The sequence below is a fragment of the Polistes fuscatus genome, unplaced genomic scaffold, assembly GCF_010416935.1.
Source record: "Polistes fuscatus isolate 324 unplaced genomic scaffold, CU_Pfus_HIC Scaffold11, whole genome shotgun sequence".
Lineage (NCBI taxonomy): Eukaryota > Metazoa > Arthropoda > Insecta > Hymenoptera > Vespidae > Polistes > Polistes fuscatus.
Window position 1 is genome coordinate 61,430 of NW_025113009.1, and position 21,186 is coordinate 82,615.

The 21,186-nt window shown below is 31.7% G+C and overlaps 2 protein-coding genes and 1 long non-coding RNA gene across 5 annotated transcripts; 2 read left to right on the top strand and 1 right to left on the bottom strand.

Annotated features, from left to right (window-relative positions):
- Nucleotides 1-522: 522 nt before the first annotated feature.
- On the bottom strand, nt 523-9,373 carry LOC122526607 (facilitated trehalose transporter Tret1-like). 2 transcript variants are annotated; one of them, XM_043650141.1, is made up of 5 exons: nt 6,327-6,825; nt 6,073-6,135; nt 2,170-2,480; nt 739-2,029; nt 523-666 (listed from the first exon to the last, which is right to left on the bottom strand). In XM_043650141.1, exons 2-4 carry the CDS (start codon nt 6,078-6,080, stop codon nt 741-743), a joined length of 1,608 nt encoding a protein of 535 aa, XP_043506076.1. In that variant the 5' UTR covers nt 6,081-6,135; nt 6,327-6,825; the 3' UTR covers nt 523-666; nt 739-740. The 2 variants fall into 2 exon arrangements, with proteins under 2 accessions (XP_043506076.1, XP_043506075.1); XM_043650140.1 differs by lacking the exons at nt 6,073-6,135; nt 6,327-6,825 and adding an exon at nt 9,258-9,373.
- A 2,299-nt stretch (nt 9,374-11,672) lies between these two features.
- On the top strand, nt 11,673-13,048 carry LOC122526613. The gene is made up of 2 exons (XR_006306124.1): nt 11,673-11,846; nt 12,684-13,048. It is a non-coding gene; the product is annotated as an uncharacterized LOC122526613 (long non-coding RNA).
- A 2,657-nt stretch (nt 13,049-15,705) lies between these two features.
- On the top strand, nt 15,706-20,391 carry LOC122526606 (carotenoid isomerooxygenase). 2 transcript variants are annotated; one of them, XM_043650139.1, is made up of 10 exons: nt 15,706-15,907; nt 17,656-17,903; nt 17,997-18,143; nt 18,255-18,399; nt 18,466-18,616; nt 18,722-18,951; nt 19,051-19,233; nt 19,378-19,833; nt 19,919-20,017; nt 20,092-20,391. In XM_043650139.1, the coding sequence occupies exons 1-10, from the start codon at nt 15,830-15,832 to the stop codon at nt 20,263-20,265; spliced, it is 1,911 nt and encodes a 636-aa protein (XP_043506074.1). In that variant the 5' UTR covers nt 15,706-15,829; the 3' UTR covers nt 20,266-20,391. The 2 variants fall into 2 exon arrangements, with proteins under 2 accessions (XP_043506074.1, XP_043506073.1); XM_043650138.1 differs by lacking the exon at nt 15,706-15,907 and adding an exon at nt 17,016-17,573.
- The last annotated feature ends 795 nt before the right edge of the window (nt 20,392-21,186 follow it).

Below are 21,186 nucleotides of genomic sequence, written 5' to 3' on the forward strand. Positions count from 1 at the left end.
TTTGTTTAAGTCTTTTGGATACTCCAATTGCTCCACGCGGTTTTTTAAAAGCAATGCTTACTTTTTATTAATTTGTTTTTTGGTCAAAGTTATATCTACTGTTTTATAATAATAAATAACATCGGAAATTGTTTTCTTTTCATATTATATTCGTTACATTTTTTAATTTGTGTATGAAAAATTCGTAAAAGATTAAAAATGAAAAAAAGTTATATTTGCTTGCGAGTAATATACAAGTGCAATAAAATGTAATGATGCAGAGAATTATACAAATAAAATTAAAATAAATTAGATACATAATATATACATGCGTATAGTATTAATGAATAAGACGGATTGAAAAAGGCCATTGAAAAAGCTATTGAAATATTAAAAACAACTGGAGATATAGAAAATAAAATCTGTATGAAAATGAAATATCGTATTATCTGTTATAAAAGTTGTGAAAGATTGTATTAGTTATTCTAATATATTTCTCGAAAAATCGATGGAAATCGAAAGAAATGGATCACAGTTCGAATATAAGGCACCTCGATACTAAGCAATAAGTCAACTCTTATTGTTAGTTGTATTAGCAACACTAGACTTTGTTAAAAAATGAAAAAAAAAAAAAGAAAAATAATAATGAAAATCGAATATGTTAATAGTTGAAATAATCATTAGCACCATACGATATACCAATTGTAGGACCTTACACGCGTTAACGTTGTTTTTAGATAAAATGAAATTGATCAGCACCATTAAGGTAAAATCTGGCCCTTTTTAATTTCTAATACTTGTGGACTATTACGCATTCTTCCTGTGTACAAACTATTGCTTCTTCCAGAGAAGTAGTCTTCTATCTCTTGAAGAGTTTTACCTTTGGTCTCGGGAAGACATATATAAAAGTATATTGTACCGAATAATGAAATACAACCATAAAGAATAAAAGTACCATGCCTCGTGAGTGCACTTGCAAGGAAGGGATACGTTTTTACAACTACGAAAATGAAACAATGAGCGGTCATTGTCGTTAAACCACCGATAATACCTCGAACTTGTACGGGATATACTTCACCGATCATTATCCAAGGAATGACTAAGAATCCGAGGGTACATGTGACTGTGTACGAAAATATACAAAATACTGGTATCCAGGTAGCAACAAATGGTAAATGATTAATTACCCAATATTCCTTTAACCACATATAACTACCTAATCCGATCATAGATAGACCACAACCCACGGAGGACACCATGGTAAGTGCTCTTCTACCGGAACGTCTACACGCGATGCAAGCAACTATGGTAGAAACCAATCTTACTATACCCAAAATGACCGCAGCCAAATATTTATTTATCGTTGTTCCGGAATCGTTGAAAATTTCAACCGCATAAAATGTTATCACGTTCGTACCGGAAAATTGGTAAATCAAAAAATATAAAAAGAGCAAAGCATATGGCTTAAGAGCATTAGGCTTAAGAAGTGCACTAACGATTTCACGGAATCCAGTTAATCGTTTGAGATTATTCTTATTGGAGAACTGTTCCAATGTTTCCATTTCTTGATCAATGTTGTAGTTATTATCACGGAATTGTTGCAAAGCTTTTCTCGCTTTATCCGGCTTATTTCGAGATATTAGATAAGACGGAGTTTCCGGAAATATGAACATTAGTATTAAAGCAGCAAGCGGAAGAATTCCGCTGATGGCCGCGCAAATATTCCACGATAGGAGACTTCCAAGAGCGTATTCTATCAGAACACCCGTACTAACACCAACGCTCGACATTGCTGTTAACATTCCTCTAAGATGTGGTTGAGTCACTTCACTAGCATAGACTCGAGCTGGTGCACCCACCATACCAGATCCAAGTCCAACAAAGAATCTTCCAGCATAGATCATGCGAATATCGGTTGCAGCTGCGATTAATATCCAACCAAGTAACGCTGGAATTTCAGTGATAATTAAGGATCTCTTTCTTCCAAACATATCCATCATGTATCCTGATGCTAAGCAACCGATTGGAGTACCAATGGACGACATGCTAGCTAAAAAAAAGTACAAAATATTTATTTTATTTTTAATTCAATTTCAATTTCAACATTCCGTTTACTCAACTTATTTGCCAACACACACACACACACACACACACACAATCATTTTCTATTATATTATATTAATTATTTACCTATCCAAGATTCTTCCGACGATCCTTGAACAATTGGAATTGTACTATTAGCTTCTTGAAGTTGAGGAAGTGCTATGGCCGAGAAGCCAAAGGTCATTCCGGTGTTAATTGTTCCTAGTTGAGCGACCAATGCTGCTAGAACTTGCCTTACGGCACTACCTTTGTCAATGGGTTTCGCACTTTCTGGGTCATTGTTTGTAATATTTGCCGTTGAATTCATTTTCCCATCATCCGTGGTTGATTGAGTTTTTGGTAACAATGCTGAGTCTACCAACGACGTCCTCTCAGCATCGTTTGAATTTGACATTTTTCTGGAAATATGAAAAACACACACGAATATAAAAAATTAAAAATTAATATAAATTTATTATTTATTTATTTTTTTCTTCTTTTTTGTTGTTGTTGTTGTTGTTGCTGTAATCAAATTAATATCGTCGAAATCACACTGTCGTAGGGATTATTCGAGCTCGTTAGTTTCGAAGTTTGGCCCGTTTCGTGAACACTAAAATAAATTTGACCCGAATTTGATTTTCTCTTATGTTATAAATTAGTGTTCTTTGCCCGAAAACGAATAATGATAAAATTTCGAAAAGGCATTATCGTCGTATTTACATAAAATTGACCAATTGCCGATCAATTATTAATATGTTTAATTGACTATTTTCAAGGATTGACTTTTGTCGAAACAAGTAAACGCGATACTATTTTCAATAAAAATTCACTCTTTTCTAACATACATACTGATACCATTACATGATGCAAATTAGAGCGTACGACTTGGAACAATTCGTTTATTCTAAAACGTCTTCTTTCATTTATTCAACCAAATATAATCCATGGGAGTGAGTTATAGAAAATTCAATAATGATAATTATTTAAGGAAAATGAACTCTTACTTGTTTCATTTCATTAGAGAAGATAGTCGTGTGAAAGGCAGATTCGATGTCAATTGAGAAAGTTCCACGAGAAATTGATCGATTACAAATAAGAAAATGTATGTGCATATGGGTGTAGCTGATCATCTGCGGATAATACTTCATCTGTTTTTTCCTTCTTTATATTATTTCTCTTGTAATAAATTTTGTAATAAAAATTAATCGATTTTTAAAAGGAGAATAATGCGTTGATACGCGCTGCAAGTCTTTGATATTAATTTTATTTCTTTTTAATATTTTTTTTATCTATTATAGAGAGTGTAATAAATTAAACGCATATCGATATCAGTCTTTTATCTTGCAAACATATAGATTGCATTATATGTAAGTTTATTCAACTAAATCCTCCCTAAAATACTTTGATCACCTCTCTCGCTAATGAAACTTCAAGAAGAATTAGTTAGTTGTCTTTTTTATTTTTAAATTCGAACGCAAATCTAAGATTTCTTAGTGACTACTAAACTATTTCGCAAAATGTTTATAAATACGTTGGGATGCAAAGTTATAATATCATAATATATCTGTCATCTTAATCGTCATTTTATTAGATTGAAAAAATAACTTTCGCAACACGTTGAAAGTAGTATTTGCAATCACGTGGAAAATCGACGATGAAAGGTGTAGTTGCTTTTATACGACCATTGCTTAACAAACATACATATAAATTATAATATATTCCAATATATTAGAAATAAACATTCGAAGTAAATTGCAGAAAGTTACGGTACAACATTTATATCGTATGACAATTACTATGTAATCAGTATTATCTTTTCTTTTTTTCTACAAGTTTTCGAGACAAAATTTTATCGTTTTTTAATTCTTATAATTAAACGAAGAAATTTTTATCTACTTTTTATTTTTTTCATGACTCACATTCGTCACGCGATATCATTTAACGATTTTCCTTTTGTCTTTTTAGCTCTCTTTGTGATTTTTATTTTTATAAAAGAAAAGAATATTTTTCTAACGAAATCGAGATGATGAATTCATTGTCCCTAGTACTATCTTTTACGATTCTCCGATCGTTTTGTAATCGACAGTGAATCGCGATAACGAATTTCGAATGTAAGTATTACAGGATCAATTTAGGAATCGAAAAATTTGTTAAAATTTACAACAAATCGACTTTCGTTCGTACATCGTTATCCTTAAAAAAAAAAAATAGTTACCGAAGTTATAATTAAGATAGACTAGCTATTCATTAAACATTTTTGCAAAATGATAAATCTTACAGCTTATATACATATATAGATATGTATATATTATGCTTAATTTTGTATATTCATAAGTGAAAACATGCATATTTATCGTTTCGCGTCGTAACATTCTTTTGTCACAATTTTTCCACGGATAAACAAAACGCCTTGGAAAAGTTACATCGTTTCTTTTTTTTTTTTTTTTTCACATTCGTATTCGTATTCGCAAAGGTTAACTAGAATCACGTGCGAATAATGAAGCAGGAGATCAGGGAATTCTGGCACGGTGCTTCGAGAATTATTTTTAAACTTCTTTTAAGTCGTTCATTGTCTACGCAATCGAAAATACGATTGTTCTTATATCTTTCAATCACCATTTTCATTTATTATCGCGTTGAAATGGGGAACCAGCTAATTACATATTCGAAATGAAATTATTCTAAATATATTTTTTCTAAATTCTCAATTTCAATTAGTTTTTATTACCGACGATAACAGTTTCTAATGTGTGACGTGATGCGCGTGTTTTCGCGTGTGCGCGTATTAATTTATTCCGAAGGATATCCTATGAAATAATAATAATAATAATAATAGTAATAACAGGCTGACAGATTTGTTTGCGTTGATTTGTAAGTAAAATATAAATAGTTACAAAGTGGGAAGTGTTTTTTAGCATTGCTATTACGGTTCTATTGGATCTTTCTTTTTGATTGTACTAACATAATATATGCATATGTATATATATATATATATTTTTTATGTAGAAGAATAAATGAAACGTTTGATAATATTTATAAGTATGATATTTTTGGTGGTTTTCAATAATGATCTCCTACGATCAGCTGAGAGAAAGATAATCTTTAAAAAGTATTTTTCAAAAGTAGTACTGCTCGGCAAAGTTCAAATATACGGTTGGTTAGTTGTTGGCTTGGTCATTCGTTAGTGACACTCTTAGAGGACGCATATTAATAGATAAATTGCATCATGTACGGTAAATAGATATCAAATGGAAAGAGAAAAAAGAGACTCGAGGGAGAAAGAAAGAGAGAAAACAAGTGTATCTTATCAGCTATCAACATCTTTCTTCTATTTCTAAAATCCTTTTCTTTTTTCTTTTCCGTTAGAATTTAAATAGAAAATCTGTGTCTGTGTCAACGTCGAATACAAGAAAACTCGGCAATCTCTTAGGGAAGTTTTGATATTTTCCCGCGCGACGAAATGTATATTAATAACTCGATTACTAATCAAGAGAAAAGGAAAAATGATAAACAATCGTAAACTAAACGTAACCTTGGCGTAAAGCCAACGAGTTCGAATAAACACGTTGCCGCGCGCCGGGCAGTCTCCAAACTTTTCTTCCTTGCTTGATTGCTTATTTCTTTTTTATTTTTCTATTTTTTTTCTTCTTATTTTTATCAAGATTTATTCATAGATTTGTTTTTCCTTTTTATCTTTCGCGATATGTATTCTATAAATCGAGAAAATGATATTTTATTGAACTCGGCAAAAAATGTCTTATTTAATATTTTCATTTTTATTCGTCATTTTAACAATAACAAATGTATAATATCTCGAATCGTAGGTAACAAAACTCGATATTTTAGAGCGTCGTGCGCGCCTTTTTCTCGTGTTTACAAATTCAACTTCGAATCTAGCGTGCGGCGAGTAAATACCACGTGCGAGCTAAGAGATATTCTTAGAGAGAGAGAGAGAGAGAAAGAACTAGCGAACGATAAAATGAAAAGGAAAAGAAAATATAAACCACTCACTCTGCCATGACGTTGATATTTCTTTTGCTTCTTTTTTTCTTCGTTAAGACGATCACTTGTCACCTATTTTTCTCAACGAAGAGACAAAGAGTCGAACGAGGAACAGTATATGTAAATATGTAAAAATTATCACCTCACATATATATATAGATAATATAAGTATGGTCGGTAATGTCACAGTTCGATGATCACGAAATTAATAAAATAACTTATACGTGTGTATATATTAATATGTATATATGTGTGTAAATCACCCTTCGAGAAGACTGCGTTTTCTTTTGCCTCTTCTTTCGTCTTCCTTCTCTTCTTTTTTATCTCGTTTGAAAAAAATTAGCCACAAAAAAAGAAAGAAGAAAAGAAACTTTTTGTTCTACCTTTATCCTTCGAAACGTATAATTTTCTTTTAGTCACTTATTATTAGCGTTTTTATTTTCTTTCAAATAGTCTCGCGATAACCGATCGTACGACCGATTTGATAAAAACCTTCGAGAGTTCTTTGCCATGAGCAGTTATTCATTTGCGTTTGATTATTTTTTTCGTTTAAAAAACTAAAGAAAGAAAGAAAATATATAGAAAGAACAAAAAAAAAAAAAGTACAAATTTATCCGACTCGATTGATTATTAAATAATTTCTTTATCGTTTTGTCTTCGTTCAATTTCACAAAAAATAATGCACAATGGTGACGAGGACGACGACGACGACGACGACGACAACAGTTATACTTGGAATCTTTATGCTAGGACTTGCGCGAAGCGAATGCTTTCATGAAACCGAGTGTGAAAACATTTATACGCCGATGCGACCGATCTTTCTCTTTCTCTCTCTTTCTTTCTCTTTCTCTTTCTCTCTCTCTCCCTCCCTCCCTCCCCCTCCCCCTCTTTCTCTCTCTCTTTTTCTCTTTTCGAATAAGTTGCGCGCGCACAACAGATCGCTAGTTCAAACTTTAACTCTTCGGGGAAGGGAAGGGGGTCTCGACAATATTCATATATATTATGATTATTATTATGGGGGTGATCGTGGATGATGTACAAGGGATCGAACGTGTACTCGAACACGTTATTCTCTCGTAATCGATTAAAAAACAAAAATATGACGAAAGAAATTCGTCATTCGTTCAAACTCATCGACTCGAGTAGTACTCGTCGAAACACACGATGCAACATCTTTTTGTATTTTTATTGTTTCTTGCTTTTTATTTTATTTCTTTTTTTTTACATACAAATTTATAACATAACATTTGTAATTTGTTCTAACTATATAGTCAATTTATATAACTATATAGTCAAACTTTTGACCTTATAATATTTATTAACGCAAATCGTTAATGACAAAAATGGCGTGATTTTTTTGGATCTTTTTCTTTTCGAAAGATCGTATCGTTAATTTTTCTCTTTCTCATTTTGTTATGCAACGAGGAACGTTTGACGATAAAATATAGTCGATCGATCATTCGAAATCATAGAAACCATTCGTTTCTATAATAGAATTTTGTTTTTTTTTTTTTCGAATATATCGTTATCGAAAAAGAAGAACTGGATAAAAAATAATTGAAAATAAGACGAGATCGTAAAAGTCACGAGTGACTCGCAGACGCAGTCTGCTATCGCTCCAGATGATAAAGTCTAATGACAAAAATTATCACTTAGGGGAGTATATGCTTTATACGCTTTGACAATGTCACAGGCGTGTGTTTGGTAATTGCCTACAAAAGTGTATTTAAACGTGGGAAGAATCAATCGTCCAAAGTACCATCGATAATCATATCTATCGTAAAATCATATCTATCGAGATATTTACATTTAAACATACTTATTTAAATACGTAGGTGGGTTGAAAAGTTTCAAGCCTGATGTAAAAATCAAGTTTTTTTTTATCCTTTAAATTAAGTAAAAAAGAATAAAAGTTGTTTTGCCGTCGAGGCTGAAAACTTTTCAACTCGCGCAAAAAATAATAAATTTGTTACTCGTGTTTGCGTGCAGATTTAAAATAATTCATAATAAAAAGTACAAATTGTCTCGCGCGTTTCAGTTTAATCTGTCTTAAAATCGATAAGAAACTTGCTAACGGGGTTTTATCGGTAAAAAAGAAAAGAAATAATAACAATAATCTTCGGGCGTGTTACATTTACGAACGATGAAAATTATTTCTTGCGTTCTCTCGTTTAAGCAATTTATTAGTATTTTATTATAATCAATTGCGAAGCAAATTTTTTTTTTTGCGAGTTCGCGAAATAAAATAAAAAAGAGAAAGAGAAAGAGAGAAAGAGAGAGGAAAAGAAATTGTTATCTTATCCGATAAAAAGGTTATTGGAGGTTGACTTTTAGTTTCGTGCACTTTGTTTATAAAAGAAATCATCTTTTTCTTCTAACTTATTCAAAATATATTATTTTCAAATAAAGGATTTTATTAAAAATAATTATATATTTCAATTGGATATATATATATTAATTTTATTAAATATACATTATATTATTCATATAAATGGGAAGGAAAAGAGATAGTTTATATCTTTGATAGAAATAAAATAAATATCAATAAATGATTTTTTCTTGGCCATTTATGTTTAAAGAACTAAACAAACGGAAGTAGATTTAATCATCGAAGAGAGGAAGCAGGGTTCCCTCGGTTATCATCGAACTCGTGGATGACGAATTCACTATGTATATATCATATGTATATATCCTGCAAGAGAGAAGATAATCTCTCTCTCTTTCTCTTTATCTCCGAAATATGCTTACGTATTTATGAAAAAAGTTTCATCGGACTCTAATGATTGTATGTATTCTATCTATTCGATGAACGAGCTAATTTTTTTCCTTATTTTTTCCGGACAAGAAGTTAATAGCAATCGAATTAAATTTTTTAATTTCGCATACGTTTAATTGTAAAAACACTAATTGTTACTTATATAGTAAAATATGAAATTTTCTATATTTCATTTGCTAATTGTTAACTCGTGTACCGCATAATGATAAATAATTTCGACTTGAAAGAAAAAATTAATTCTCAATAATAATTATCGACGCGTAAATATATCTTTGAACTCGTTCAAAAGTATAAGTATTTTTATATATTTGTATTTGATAAAAGAGTGTACACCTGTCTTATCTTATATGTTTCTATTATCGAACACAATGTTTAAGTATTATAATTTAGACAACAATTCTATTTTGGATTTACTTACGATTTGAGAAAAGGATTCTCCTCGGCGTTGTCGATGTTGGTGAATGTTTCGTAATTCTTGTTCCTGGACATGTCGACGAAGGACTGAACACGTTTATGTCCAGTTACTGCCGATTAAATTGTACTCGGTGTTTTATCGAGCCTACGGTCACGAGTTTTCTCCTATCAGTCTCTCGTAGTCATGCGCTTCTTACGTATGACGTACTATTTTGTTTTCTTTAATTTCCCTTATATTTTCTCTCTCTCTCTCTCTTTTTCTTCGTTTAATACGTAAGCGTTATAATATTACTTCTTCCAACTATTTTCATCCAAATGTACACAAATTTATCTCGAATTATTTGATCAGCTTGTTCGTTCTCTTTATCGATCGTTTACATCCTTAAATAAATCCTATTTCGTTTTTTTTCTCTTTTTTCTCTTTTTTCTCTTCTTCTTCTTTCAATTTTAATTTCAAACGTGAAAATATAATTATTTCATTTCTTCGACAATTTCTACTAGCCGCAAATGAGTAGAACCGGCAACTGTGCTACAGTTTATTCTTAATAAGATTTCCGAGGAAGATCGTTTAATATTAAAAGTCCTTATGATAACCTTGTTTGATTATTTACACGTTATTCGAATGTACTGTGGATGACAAGTCTTTGTTTATTCATCTCATTATTCATCTCATTATTCTCTCTCTTCTCTTACTCTATCATCTCCTTTGTTCAGCGCATATTGATGTTCTCAAAAGAAATAAATTTACTAATAAAAGTCGACCCAAATTTTCTTCATAATAATCAAATATTCTATCTTTTTTACCAAGCATGCAATCTGGTAATCTTCTGCTGATCTTCAACGTACAATCATCAATTTTGAAGTTCATAACATGGTTCGATGCTTGTTGCGTTATCGTTATCGATTATCTTCAAAGATTCGATGATCTAATGTAGGGAACGAGTTTATCACCGTAAAAGAAAGTTTCCGCGTGATGTCTTCGGCAATGCATTGATTTATATTACTTATTAAATAATTACATTTATTCTTGTAACCGAACTCAGAGTTAAATGATTTCAGGAAATGTTCTTTGAAAACAAAATAAAGGATAAAATCAATTTACGTAAATATATATACGAATGTATTTAATATCGTTTCAATCTTTCTTACGTATTGACATTAAATATAAACGATTCGCATTGATTTATTAATTAAACGACCGGGACACGAGCTTTCGTATAATTATGTATTATGTAAATCTTTTATTTATGGCCTTACGTTTGGAAAAATTCCATCTCGACTTTTTATTCATTCTTTTTCTTCTTATTTTTTTCCTCTATTTTTTATTTCTTCTCAAATTACATTAAAATTAAATTATTTATTTAATCGTCGTTAATGATACATTTTTCTTCGTTAACGATACGTTTTCTTTTCATTGAAATTTCTCGTCTCGTTTCATTTGCAGTTGATAAAGGCTTGAAGATTATTTGATAATAAAAACACGAAGGAAAAGAATGTTTCAGTTTGTTTAGTCGATTCAAGACCGTAATAATAACGTGAACTGACGATTTGTGTGACGATGAATTCATCGAGAAATTGATTAAATTTATTAACACACTGCAATGAATTAATTCGAATGATCTGTATGCTGACTCATCATGATTCGTGTTAGGTACGACCTTGGAAATATATTTTCCTTTTACAGTATTATTGTAACAGATTCGAAATCGTCTCTGCTATTAAATGGAAGAAAAAAATTCAAGTTTCCTTTTAAAAGTGTATACCGAAGGATAAGGGATGATTTTTTATTGTTCGCGGGTATCTCGGAACATTCGGAAACGTTATTTCCTTGAATAAAGTGACTATACTATTTGTAAGATTTTCAAGGAGAAAGCTGGAAAACCCATGTCAATTACTCATAAAAGGATCCTCTGGCTATCGTAAGCTAGAAAAATTCCTGAATGTTCTTACACGATCATAAAAATGAACAATAAAATAACATATTTTAGAAAATTTACTTTCCATTTTCTAACAAATGTCGTCGCGTTCTTTAGATGAATTCTTTAAGATAATGGATCAGGAGATCCTTTTTTTTATGATAGTGCTGTAAAATGCATTCCAAAAATAATTATTCCATCGACTACATTCTGTGCCAATTACAATGTATTTCTTAAAGTTTTAACAGATACGCATACCCAGATATATTTTCTCCACGTATCATACAAATTTATATGAAGATTAAAGTAGATACGTCGATTAATTACGAAATAATGGAAATCCAATAATTTCTTAAAAGAGTTAGAAATATCGTAATAGTTGTCGCCAAGCTGACTGATTTGTGTGACTCATTTTATTATTATTATTTAATCTATAAATTTCTTTATGCACAGATGCTATGAACAAATCGATCTTACATCATTATGGTAATGTTTGTAGATAATGAATCAACGTGGAAGAGAGAGAGAGAGAGTGAGAGAAAGAGAGACTAAAAACAATGAAATTTTAATTCCTTTAGAGGATGCATCTATGACGATAAATATAATTATTTAAATTCGATACTTTCTCTGTGTGAGAGACACACACTCTACGTAGAAATATGAAAATGTCTTCTAATGTGAGTATTTTGAATTTTAGAAATTATAAAAATACATTTAGTGATCTTTGGAGGTTGTATTTAATGATTAAATAGTGGTAGGGTATTCACGGAAGAAATCAAGTGATTCGATAAGAGTTATCAAAAGTTGCTCGTAACCGATTTGGGTTATGTCACGTGCTTAATGACACATACTATTTAAGTTTGTCCATTCGGGCAATCGTTTAGAAATGTCGAAATAAATATGATTGATCGTTGAAATTCAATCTGTTTATGCCAATGACGTATATAATCGTCTTTGAATGTTCCTTCAAATATTGATACGGGCAATGATAATCCAATAGGATGTGTCCATGTGTCATCTCGGATTACAAAATGAAAAGAAATCATTAATAAATTTCGTACAAGCTCGTAATTGAATTTATTTGGTATAGAGATAGACAAGTTTTTTAACTTATAATTATAATTTTGGATTGAAAATTTGTGAGAAGATATGCAAGCTTTGCAGTTTGGGATTTGTGTTAAGGACTCTCAACTATCGTGTTAGTTTGGCGATAAGATTAAGTAGAAAAATAACTGTGTAATAAAAAACAATTTATCGGTAGACGTTGCCTCGAGATACGGATGAATAAAAGTAAATATTTGTTGAATAATAACTCGATATAGAGAATAACGAAAATCGCTTCTTTGTCACGAGTACGTTGAGTGATTATCTAAAAGAAAGTTTTTTTATTAAATATATGACGTTAGATAAATAATATATATAAATTAAATGAATTCCTCATAATGTGACATCTAACTTTCAAATAACACAGAAGATAGATAGAACATGTGTTTTTTTTCTTTCATTATTTTTAGGAATCATTATTATCATCACCCGAAGTATGTCCCGCGTGTTCTTTTACATCATGCGTATTGGGCTCTATATAAAAGAAAAAATCTACAGAATGAGGCAACCAACTTGAGGAAACAAAACTTTTAAGGACAAATATTTGCCCTATTGCAGGGGATAAAAACAAATGGTCGAAAGAATTTATTCTCCACGTTTTTTGTTTAATCGAACTATAATAATGCATACGTGCATTATTGGTTTGCGAAGAAACTACGATAAGTGAGAGAAATCAATAAACAGAGACCACGTGACCATGTAACCATGCGAATGTGCGATACGGAATCCTTATTTTATCAAATATATTTTTACGAGACAAAAAACATATCAAAAACAAGTTGATTGAACTGTCGATATGTTTTTCTACTTCTAATGACAAATACTATAAGTTTTTAAAATATCAGATCCTTTTTTTTCCCCACCTTGTATGGTTCATTATTTCTAGATTAGTTAGTACTCGTTAATTTATCGTTTCTGATCGAAGATTGTATTTTTTTTCTCTTTCAGAAGTTATACCGTATACCGTATACCGTATACCGTATGGAAGCAGTGGATTACATTATTATTTTTTCTTTTTCCGATTATAGAAAATTTGGTATGTCTTCTTTTCATTTTTACACACAGCTGACACACCTTCTCGTTGACACGATGTATATTTATACACACGCACCTTATGTTGTATAATTATTTTTGTCATCTCTCTTATTTTCACCTTTTTTTTTATTTTCCAACGAATTATTATCTCCAGAACGAACATCTGTTATTGTTGTCGTCGAGTGTCACCCGAAAAGAAATTGACTTATATAATTACGTTGAATGCGCGTGTACACAATGTCCTGTATCGATAAGTCATTTTCAACTGGTCGATGAATGATCTTTCTTGTTAGCTTATATTTGAGATTTGCATGTAATCGTTAAGTTATATATTGGATCGGGGAAAAAGTTTTTTCGCAAAATTTCAATTCTTTTTTATATTTTCTATCCAACCTTTATATATGCATTTTTTGTTTAATATTATAAATACATAGCGGTATGATTTGAAAATTCTATCGTCAAAACAAAAGAGTTTTCCGTTTCGATAATTAGAGCCATAGAGCTCTACTGTCGAGTAAATTAAACGGGAATTCGAATTTTTACATCTTACGAACGAACAACAGATAAGATTTTTATTTATTTTTCTTTTAAGTGGCAAAGAAAACAACGTTCGAGATATAAACGATCATACGCATCGAGAATGTTAATCGTTAATAAAGAAAAATAAAATCAAGGAAAAAGCAGAGTTAATGTTTTATAATGAATCTTATTCGCGAACGATAAAATAATCAAACTCGATGTCATATTAGCATTTTCCTTCAAGAAAGATAAACATTGACAAATATTATGTATTAGCATTTTTTTTCCTTTTTTTTTCTTCTTTTTTTTTAATTAAAAGAATAAATAAATGAAGAGAGAAGCCAGACGAAAGATGAAAAAAGGTATATCTTTTTTCTAACAAAGTAAACAGTTAATTCGAAAATATTACAAATTTGATATCGTGTGATCTATAGAAATGTCTGGAAAGTAATATGGGAATGCTTCCCATATGACTCTTCTCACGATCGTCAACGCTAATTAATAAATTTGTGCCAGGCAAAGTTTTAAATGGACATGGCAGAGCGTAAACAATCCGTTTAAATTTTTTTTTGTCACCGACTCATCGAAAGCTTTGAAAAATATAATCGATGATTGAAATACCGCAACTATCTTGCAACTATCTTGCAACTATCTTGCAACTATTTTGACACGCAGATGAGACATTGTCTATTATTGCAATGGAAAATAACAAAATTCAAAGGTAAATGGTCGGTCGTGCATGAAAATAATATTCCTTTGACGGAAAAAAAAGGTATCGAAGAACTCGGTTTACGCTTGCCTCGACTCATTTTCAATCGACCTTGACCTATAGCACGTAATGCAGTAAACACAAACAAGTGGATCGATAAAACGAGTTGATATCCCGGATTCCACGTGGACGGAACGCGTAGCGTATTCTTCCTGCTATTCCTTAATTAATAAAATCTCTGGGATAGAGAAAGAAAAGAAAACAACAAAAGGATGATTTAAGTGTTTCATTAAGGTGAGTATTTTGCTCGGAAATTTTTCAAGAATTTATACCGTTCGATTGTAAAATCGTAATTACTTCGACATAACTAACGTTTAATCGAGCTACAAATAGAAATAAAATTCCATTTATTTATATTGACCGTTATTTGATTTGCGGGATAAAAAAATAATATTACGATCGAAGAGGTACGATTATAATAATATGAGTATTGTAAAGTGTGAAAAAAAAAAGAAAAAAGAACGTTACGTTATTAGCGTAAACAAAAGGAGAGTTAAGCGTATTCATTTTATATTAGTCAGGCTGTACGCGTCGTTACTAATTCGATTTTATTGCCTTTGTTGCGAAGTGTGCTAGCGACATTTTGTGCACGTGACAAGCACGTGGAGGTCCGGAGTGGATTACGTGTGCATTGGTGCGTGCGCAGAGTCCAAGTAACTGGGAGGCTTCGTTTCGATCCGATATTCTCTTTCGTTTTCCCCACCATCGAAAGCCCCACCACCAAAGCTTCACCCCCTACCCTCCCGTTACTCCTTTTGCCCACGCACCCAATCATTCTCGTAATCAGTATCTCTCTGTCTCTCTTTCTTTATTTTTCTTCTATCTATCATTTGTTAGATGCAAAAGTATCTCAACGCATAATACTCGCGAACATTTAAACGCATCATTTAATCTTCTATTAAAGAAAAAATTTCGTTGACTTACTTTCATTTTTCCTTTTTCCTTTCCGTTATTCTCGTAAATGATAACTTTTGCATTTTGTGATAATGATTTCGCATGATAATCTCAATTTTCTACGCTAAATGTCATGAACAAAATATTTGGGATATTTCATACGTAAAAACAATTTTCAAGATTAATACAAATCTTATTATTTAAACTCGGGTGAATTTTGAACCGTTCTACAAATAAATTTTGGCTTACACCCAGTCAGTCAGTCGTTCGATTACCACCGGTTATTCAAAGTTGAGTCTCCCATTTTCGAATTGTCAGGACTAGAATTAATTTTTTAAAATGGCGGAGCAAAGTAAATCGTCAACAGTAATGGGAAAATGGACATCTTTGTCGAATAATTTCGATAGTTTTTTCGAGGTAACGGATTTGGTGTTCGTAAAAATACGGAATTTGTATGTAATTGTTAAATAATCGATGATACGTCTGTAGAAATAATTTACTTTTATTTCCATATGTTTATTTTTCTTCCTTGCTTGCGCATGTGTGTGCACGTTAACTATAAGTATTGTCATTTTCAAAATTGTTTGCACGAATTGAAAAAACTAATGCGCGCACACACACACGCACACACACACACACACACACATCAACATAAACTTGCTATAGTTTTTCAAAGCAAATGAACTACATTCCAGATTTAGCAAATCTTTAAAGCTGTCGCACGTAATATCGTACAAAGATGTCCATTAATTATAGACTGCAAAAAAAGAAAAGAAAGAAAATGTTAACGAGGAATAAAAAAGGATTCGATCCTTGGACGTAAGATTTTGCTTAGTATATGTGAATCACGAACAAGGAAAATGATTTTGTTTTTTAATCCAATCGTGCCGTGTATTTATGTTTTTCTCTCATAAATAATATGGACGTGTTAATGAAGCTCATCAATAAATATATATATATATATATATCCTGCGTATAGTAGAGAATGAGACATTGTTCGAAGAACACGTATACCAGTAGCATATACAACGATTGGCGAGCATACCTCAGAACATTTTATACATTTGATGTAGCAAAATAGAGGCTTTGTCGGTAAGTCAGACCACCCGCGAGTTTCAAATGTATCTATTTGAACTTTTAATTGTATTTTGACTCTAACTTATTTTAACTTTAACTTAATTAACTCTTGCCGTTGCACGAGTATATCTAATTGTAACACCCATGATTCGAATTAGGTTAACGTTTTTTTTTCAATTATCATTGATTTTATTTGTCTTGAAGATGCTAACAAAAATATATTTGTCCGAATAGTTGAAAATTTGGACAAATTTTATAAACCCTTTTATTATCATAAAGAAGACTTTAAAATAAATGTCTAATGGCATTTCTTCGATAATACATTCGATACGATATTCTTTTTGGATTTCATTACGAACAAATAAAATATTGGATTTATTATTAAGCATTTAATTCGTCGACTTTTTAATATATTTAGTCATATTAAGAGTGACACTTGTAATGTTAGAAATATACAAAGCATCCGAAAACGACGAGACGACACGTGTGCGATTTCACGTAGAAGAATATTTACGAAGGTTGCACGTGCACGTAAAAATCTAAACCCGATTAATAAAGCACGTGTCAATTCCTGTGGCTTCGAGCAAGCCAATACTATCTCATAAGTCAATCAGGTCAGATTCAAGGAGTCTACGTTGTAAGGTCAAGAGAATAGTGTCATTCGTTTCGCGAACTTGCCACGTTTATCATGGATTTCACTCACAAAAGGGTATATCAGATTCTGTCATCTATACTGGAACCACTCGAAGCAGATTTGCCTACGGACGAGAACGGTGACGAGGAAGCATAAATTTTCTACATACAAATATAACGTTAGGATTGATATTTCGATTAGAAAAAAAAAAACGGAAGCACATTTCGATTGAAAAATTCTATCTCCTCCGATATGAAACGTACGAACAGTTATCGTAGATCGCGATCCACCGAGGATCTATGTTCAAATTTAAATATTATCGATGATCTTATAAACGAGAAATGTATGAAAAAGTCGAACACCTCTTTCGATGTACGCGTGAATAGATACATTTATGAGCTACCTCGAGTATCGAATCGTTGACGTAAACGTGATCCGTTGTTCATTTTTATAGATCAACGATGATAACGATTTGGTAAAAAACGATGGCGCGGAAGATGAACCGAATTATTGGCCGAATTGTGATGGATCTATTTGGACGAGATCTTGTGAATATGAAGTAATCGATCCGATTCCTGGACACGTTGTTGGTAAAATACCAAAGTGGTTGAAAGGTAGTCTATTGAGAAATGGTCCTGGCAATTTAAAAGTGGGCGATTATACTTTTAATCATCTGTTCGACAGTTCGGCTCTTTTGCACAGGTAATGATGAAATATTTCATAAGAAAATTCTTAAACGATTGTCAAACGAAAAGATTCTTATCATTAATTCTGTGTGAAATAATAAATTGAAAGGTTTGAAATATCGGATGGAAATGTAACTTATCAAAGAAGATTCGTACAGACTGAGATTTATAAGAAAAATAAAGCTGCCCAAAGAATCGTGGTATCGGAATTTGGTACGAAAGCTGTGCCAGATCCTTGTCAAAGTATTTTCGAGAGGTAAGGGAAAAACAAAAAACGTTACACCAGTTGAATATTTTCGATTGAAAATTATTGACAAAACCTTCGAGAAATGTATGTCGACGAGTTACTTATGTTTACTTGTGTTAGAATTGCTGCAATATTTAATCCATCGGGAAGCTTCTCGGATAACACGATGATATCGGTTTATCCACTTGGTGACGAGTATTACACGTTTACGGAATCTCCCGTAATCCATCGGATTGATCCGGAAACCTTGGAGACCAAGAACAGAGTAAATAACGTTCGAACAAAAAGATAATATCTTTTGCCAAATAAATTGACTGACGAATCTTTTTAGGTGAACGTATCAGATTACGTGAACATTGTCAATCATACTTCTCATCCTCACGTGATGAACGATGGAACTGTGTATAACGTTGGACTTAGCATAACTTCTCGAGCTTCTGCTTACACTGTTGTTTGTTTTTCACCTTCTAGAATTATCATTGGTAATTTGAGCGATATAATCTGTTAGAAATAACGAACGTAAAAGAGATCATTTATATTACTTGTTTCTTTTTTTTTCTTTTATTTAAGTTTTGTATTTATTATAGATGAAAATGGCGAAGAAAAGGAATTATCCATGTTTGATCAAGCAGTTATTGTTGCTACCTGTCCATCGAGATGGTTGATAAATCCTTCTTATATGCATACTTTTGGAATAACTGAAAATTATTTTATTATCATAGAACAACCCTTGGCTGTTTCTCTTTTAAGTATGATGGCTTGTCAGATCAAACAAGAAGCTACGATAGGTTGCATGAAGTGGTATGAAGATGAAGACGTATGAATGTGTTTTCTTTATTTCTCTATAATACTAAACTAAGTCGCGTCTAAACACATGTATGATCATATTTATAAATATCTAATTGAATATTTACAGACTCTCATACATGTAATATCGAAAGAGACTGGCCTAGTAGAGAGGACTTTTATCGCTGAGACATTTTTTTATTTACACATTATTAATCAATTTGAGACTCGTGACAGAGATTACATCGTTCTAGATATCTGTTGCTATCGAGATGCAAAAATGTTGGAGTGTATGTATATTGAAACGATAAAGGTACAAAATAAATAAGTACAATTATATCAGTAATATAATCGATATATTGTTTTGCATATAATAATAGTTATTGATAAGAAAATTAATGTGTCGTGTCTTTGTCATTTTTTTCTTTTTTTCTTTTTTCTTTTTTCTTTTTTATAGAATTTGCATAAGAATCCCGATTACGCAAAATTATTTCGTAGTAGACCTTTGCGTTTTATTTTACCAATGAAGAAACCTTCGAACGACGTCCCAATGGAATATAATTTGATCAACGTTAAAACGGTCTACCAAAGTGCTGAAGTTTTTGAAGGATTGAAACTCGATGAGAAAAGTGAGGCTAACGTTGAACTCGTCGAAGAGAATAATTTCCAAAAAGATACTAATATAGAAAAATCCAATGGAATGGATAAAAGGAACGAGAATCGAAGTAGAAATCTTTTGAGAAGAAAAGCTGCAGCTCACAAGTTACCAGACGGGAATATTTTTGTTAAACCAGAACTTCTTTGCGATCTGGGTTGCGAAACACCTCGTATAAATTATGATTCTTACGTTGGTATGGAGTACCGCTACTTTTACGCGATATCCAGCGACGTTGACATAGAAAATCCTGGCACGGTAATTACAAAGAAAACATAACGTAATAGAGAGACAAATTATTTGACATTTTATCAATTTATACGGCTTATTGCTTCGTTCATAGCTAATTAAAGTGGACACGGTGAATAAAACGAAGAAAACATGGTGCGAACAAAATGTTTACCCCAGCGAGCCAATTTTTGTACCCGATCCACATGGAAAGGTAATATATATATAAGTTGTCACGCAACAAAGTAAATAGTCGATTCATTTACGTTTCAAAATCTGTTCGAACAGAAAGAGGACGATGGAGTGATCGTGAGTGCTCTTTTGTGGGCTCAGGATCGTGAGAACCAAGCTGGTTTATTGATTTTGGATGCTGAAACTTTTACCGAAATTGCGAGAGCTACCTTCGATACACCTGGACCTGTACCAAAGTGTTTGCATGGTTGGTTTATATTTAATAAATAATATGGTTCGCGTTAAATTAACTTAAACAGATGGATATTGATAGTATTGAATGTTTATATCGACTCGTATTTTACGTGGTAAAAAGTATTTCATGTTCCTATTTATAATATAATATAATAACATATATATATATATATATTATAATAATAACATATTAGCATATAAAAGGTAGCGGGTAGATACTCAACTATGAACCCGATAGTTGACAGATCTACTTCAGGGACGCGCCCCTGCCTACGCGAGCCTTGGTTTATCTCCCAAGACCATACGGGTGAAACCATTGTCCTATCCCTGACTCTCCTTTCAAACCCACAAATTTTCCTTTCTTAATATCCTATAATTTTATACTCGCCAACCCGTATGGCCAGCGTTATGGCCAAAAAAAAACCCTTAACATGCGTTAAGGGAAGCCTATGCTCGATACTGGGCGCAAACGGGCTAAAGAAGAAGAAGATATATATAATGTGGTGTGGTCATTATTATTGAATAATTATTTTTAAATGTGATAACAAGATTTAATATTTTGCGTGCGTGTATGTGTTACTAGCTTCATCGCTAGAACCTTTATTGTCTATACAATTAATTTTTCAAGTCAAGAATCTTACAAAGATCAATTTTCCCGAATATTTTAATGAAAAATTAAGGGCGATAAATTGTTTAGTATTATTCGCAATAACGTAATATAACGTATGCATTTATAAAGTGCTATTATTATATTAATTTGATCAACTTTGTTAATTAATTGCTTTCACGAGGATAGAATGCATCATGGAAATATAATCGGATGGAATGTACAATACTCTAAAATCTATGGGCTTTTGTACATACATAATATATAGATAGAGTACCCATTCTGATTAGAAAATTTCATGACATTATTGTACGCGTCTTGTTTCAATTTTCTATTAATTTATAACGTTG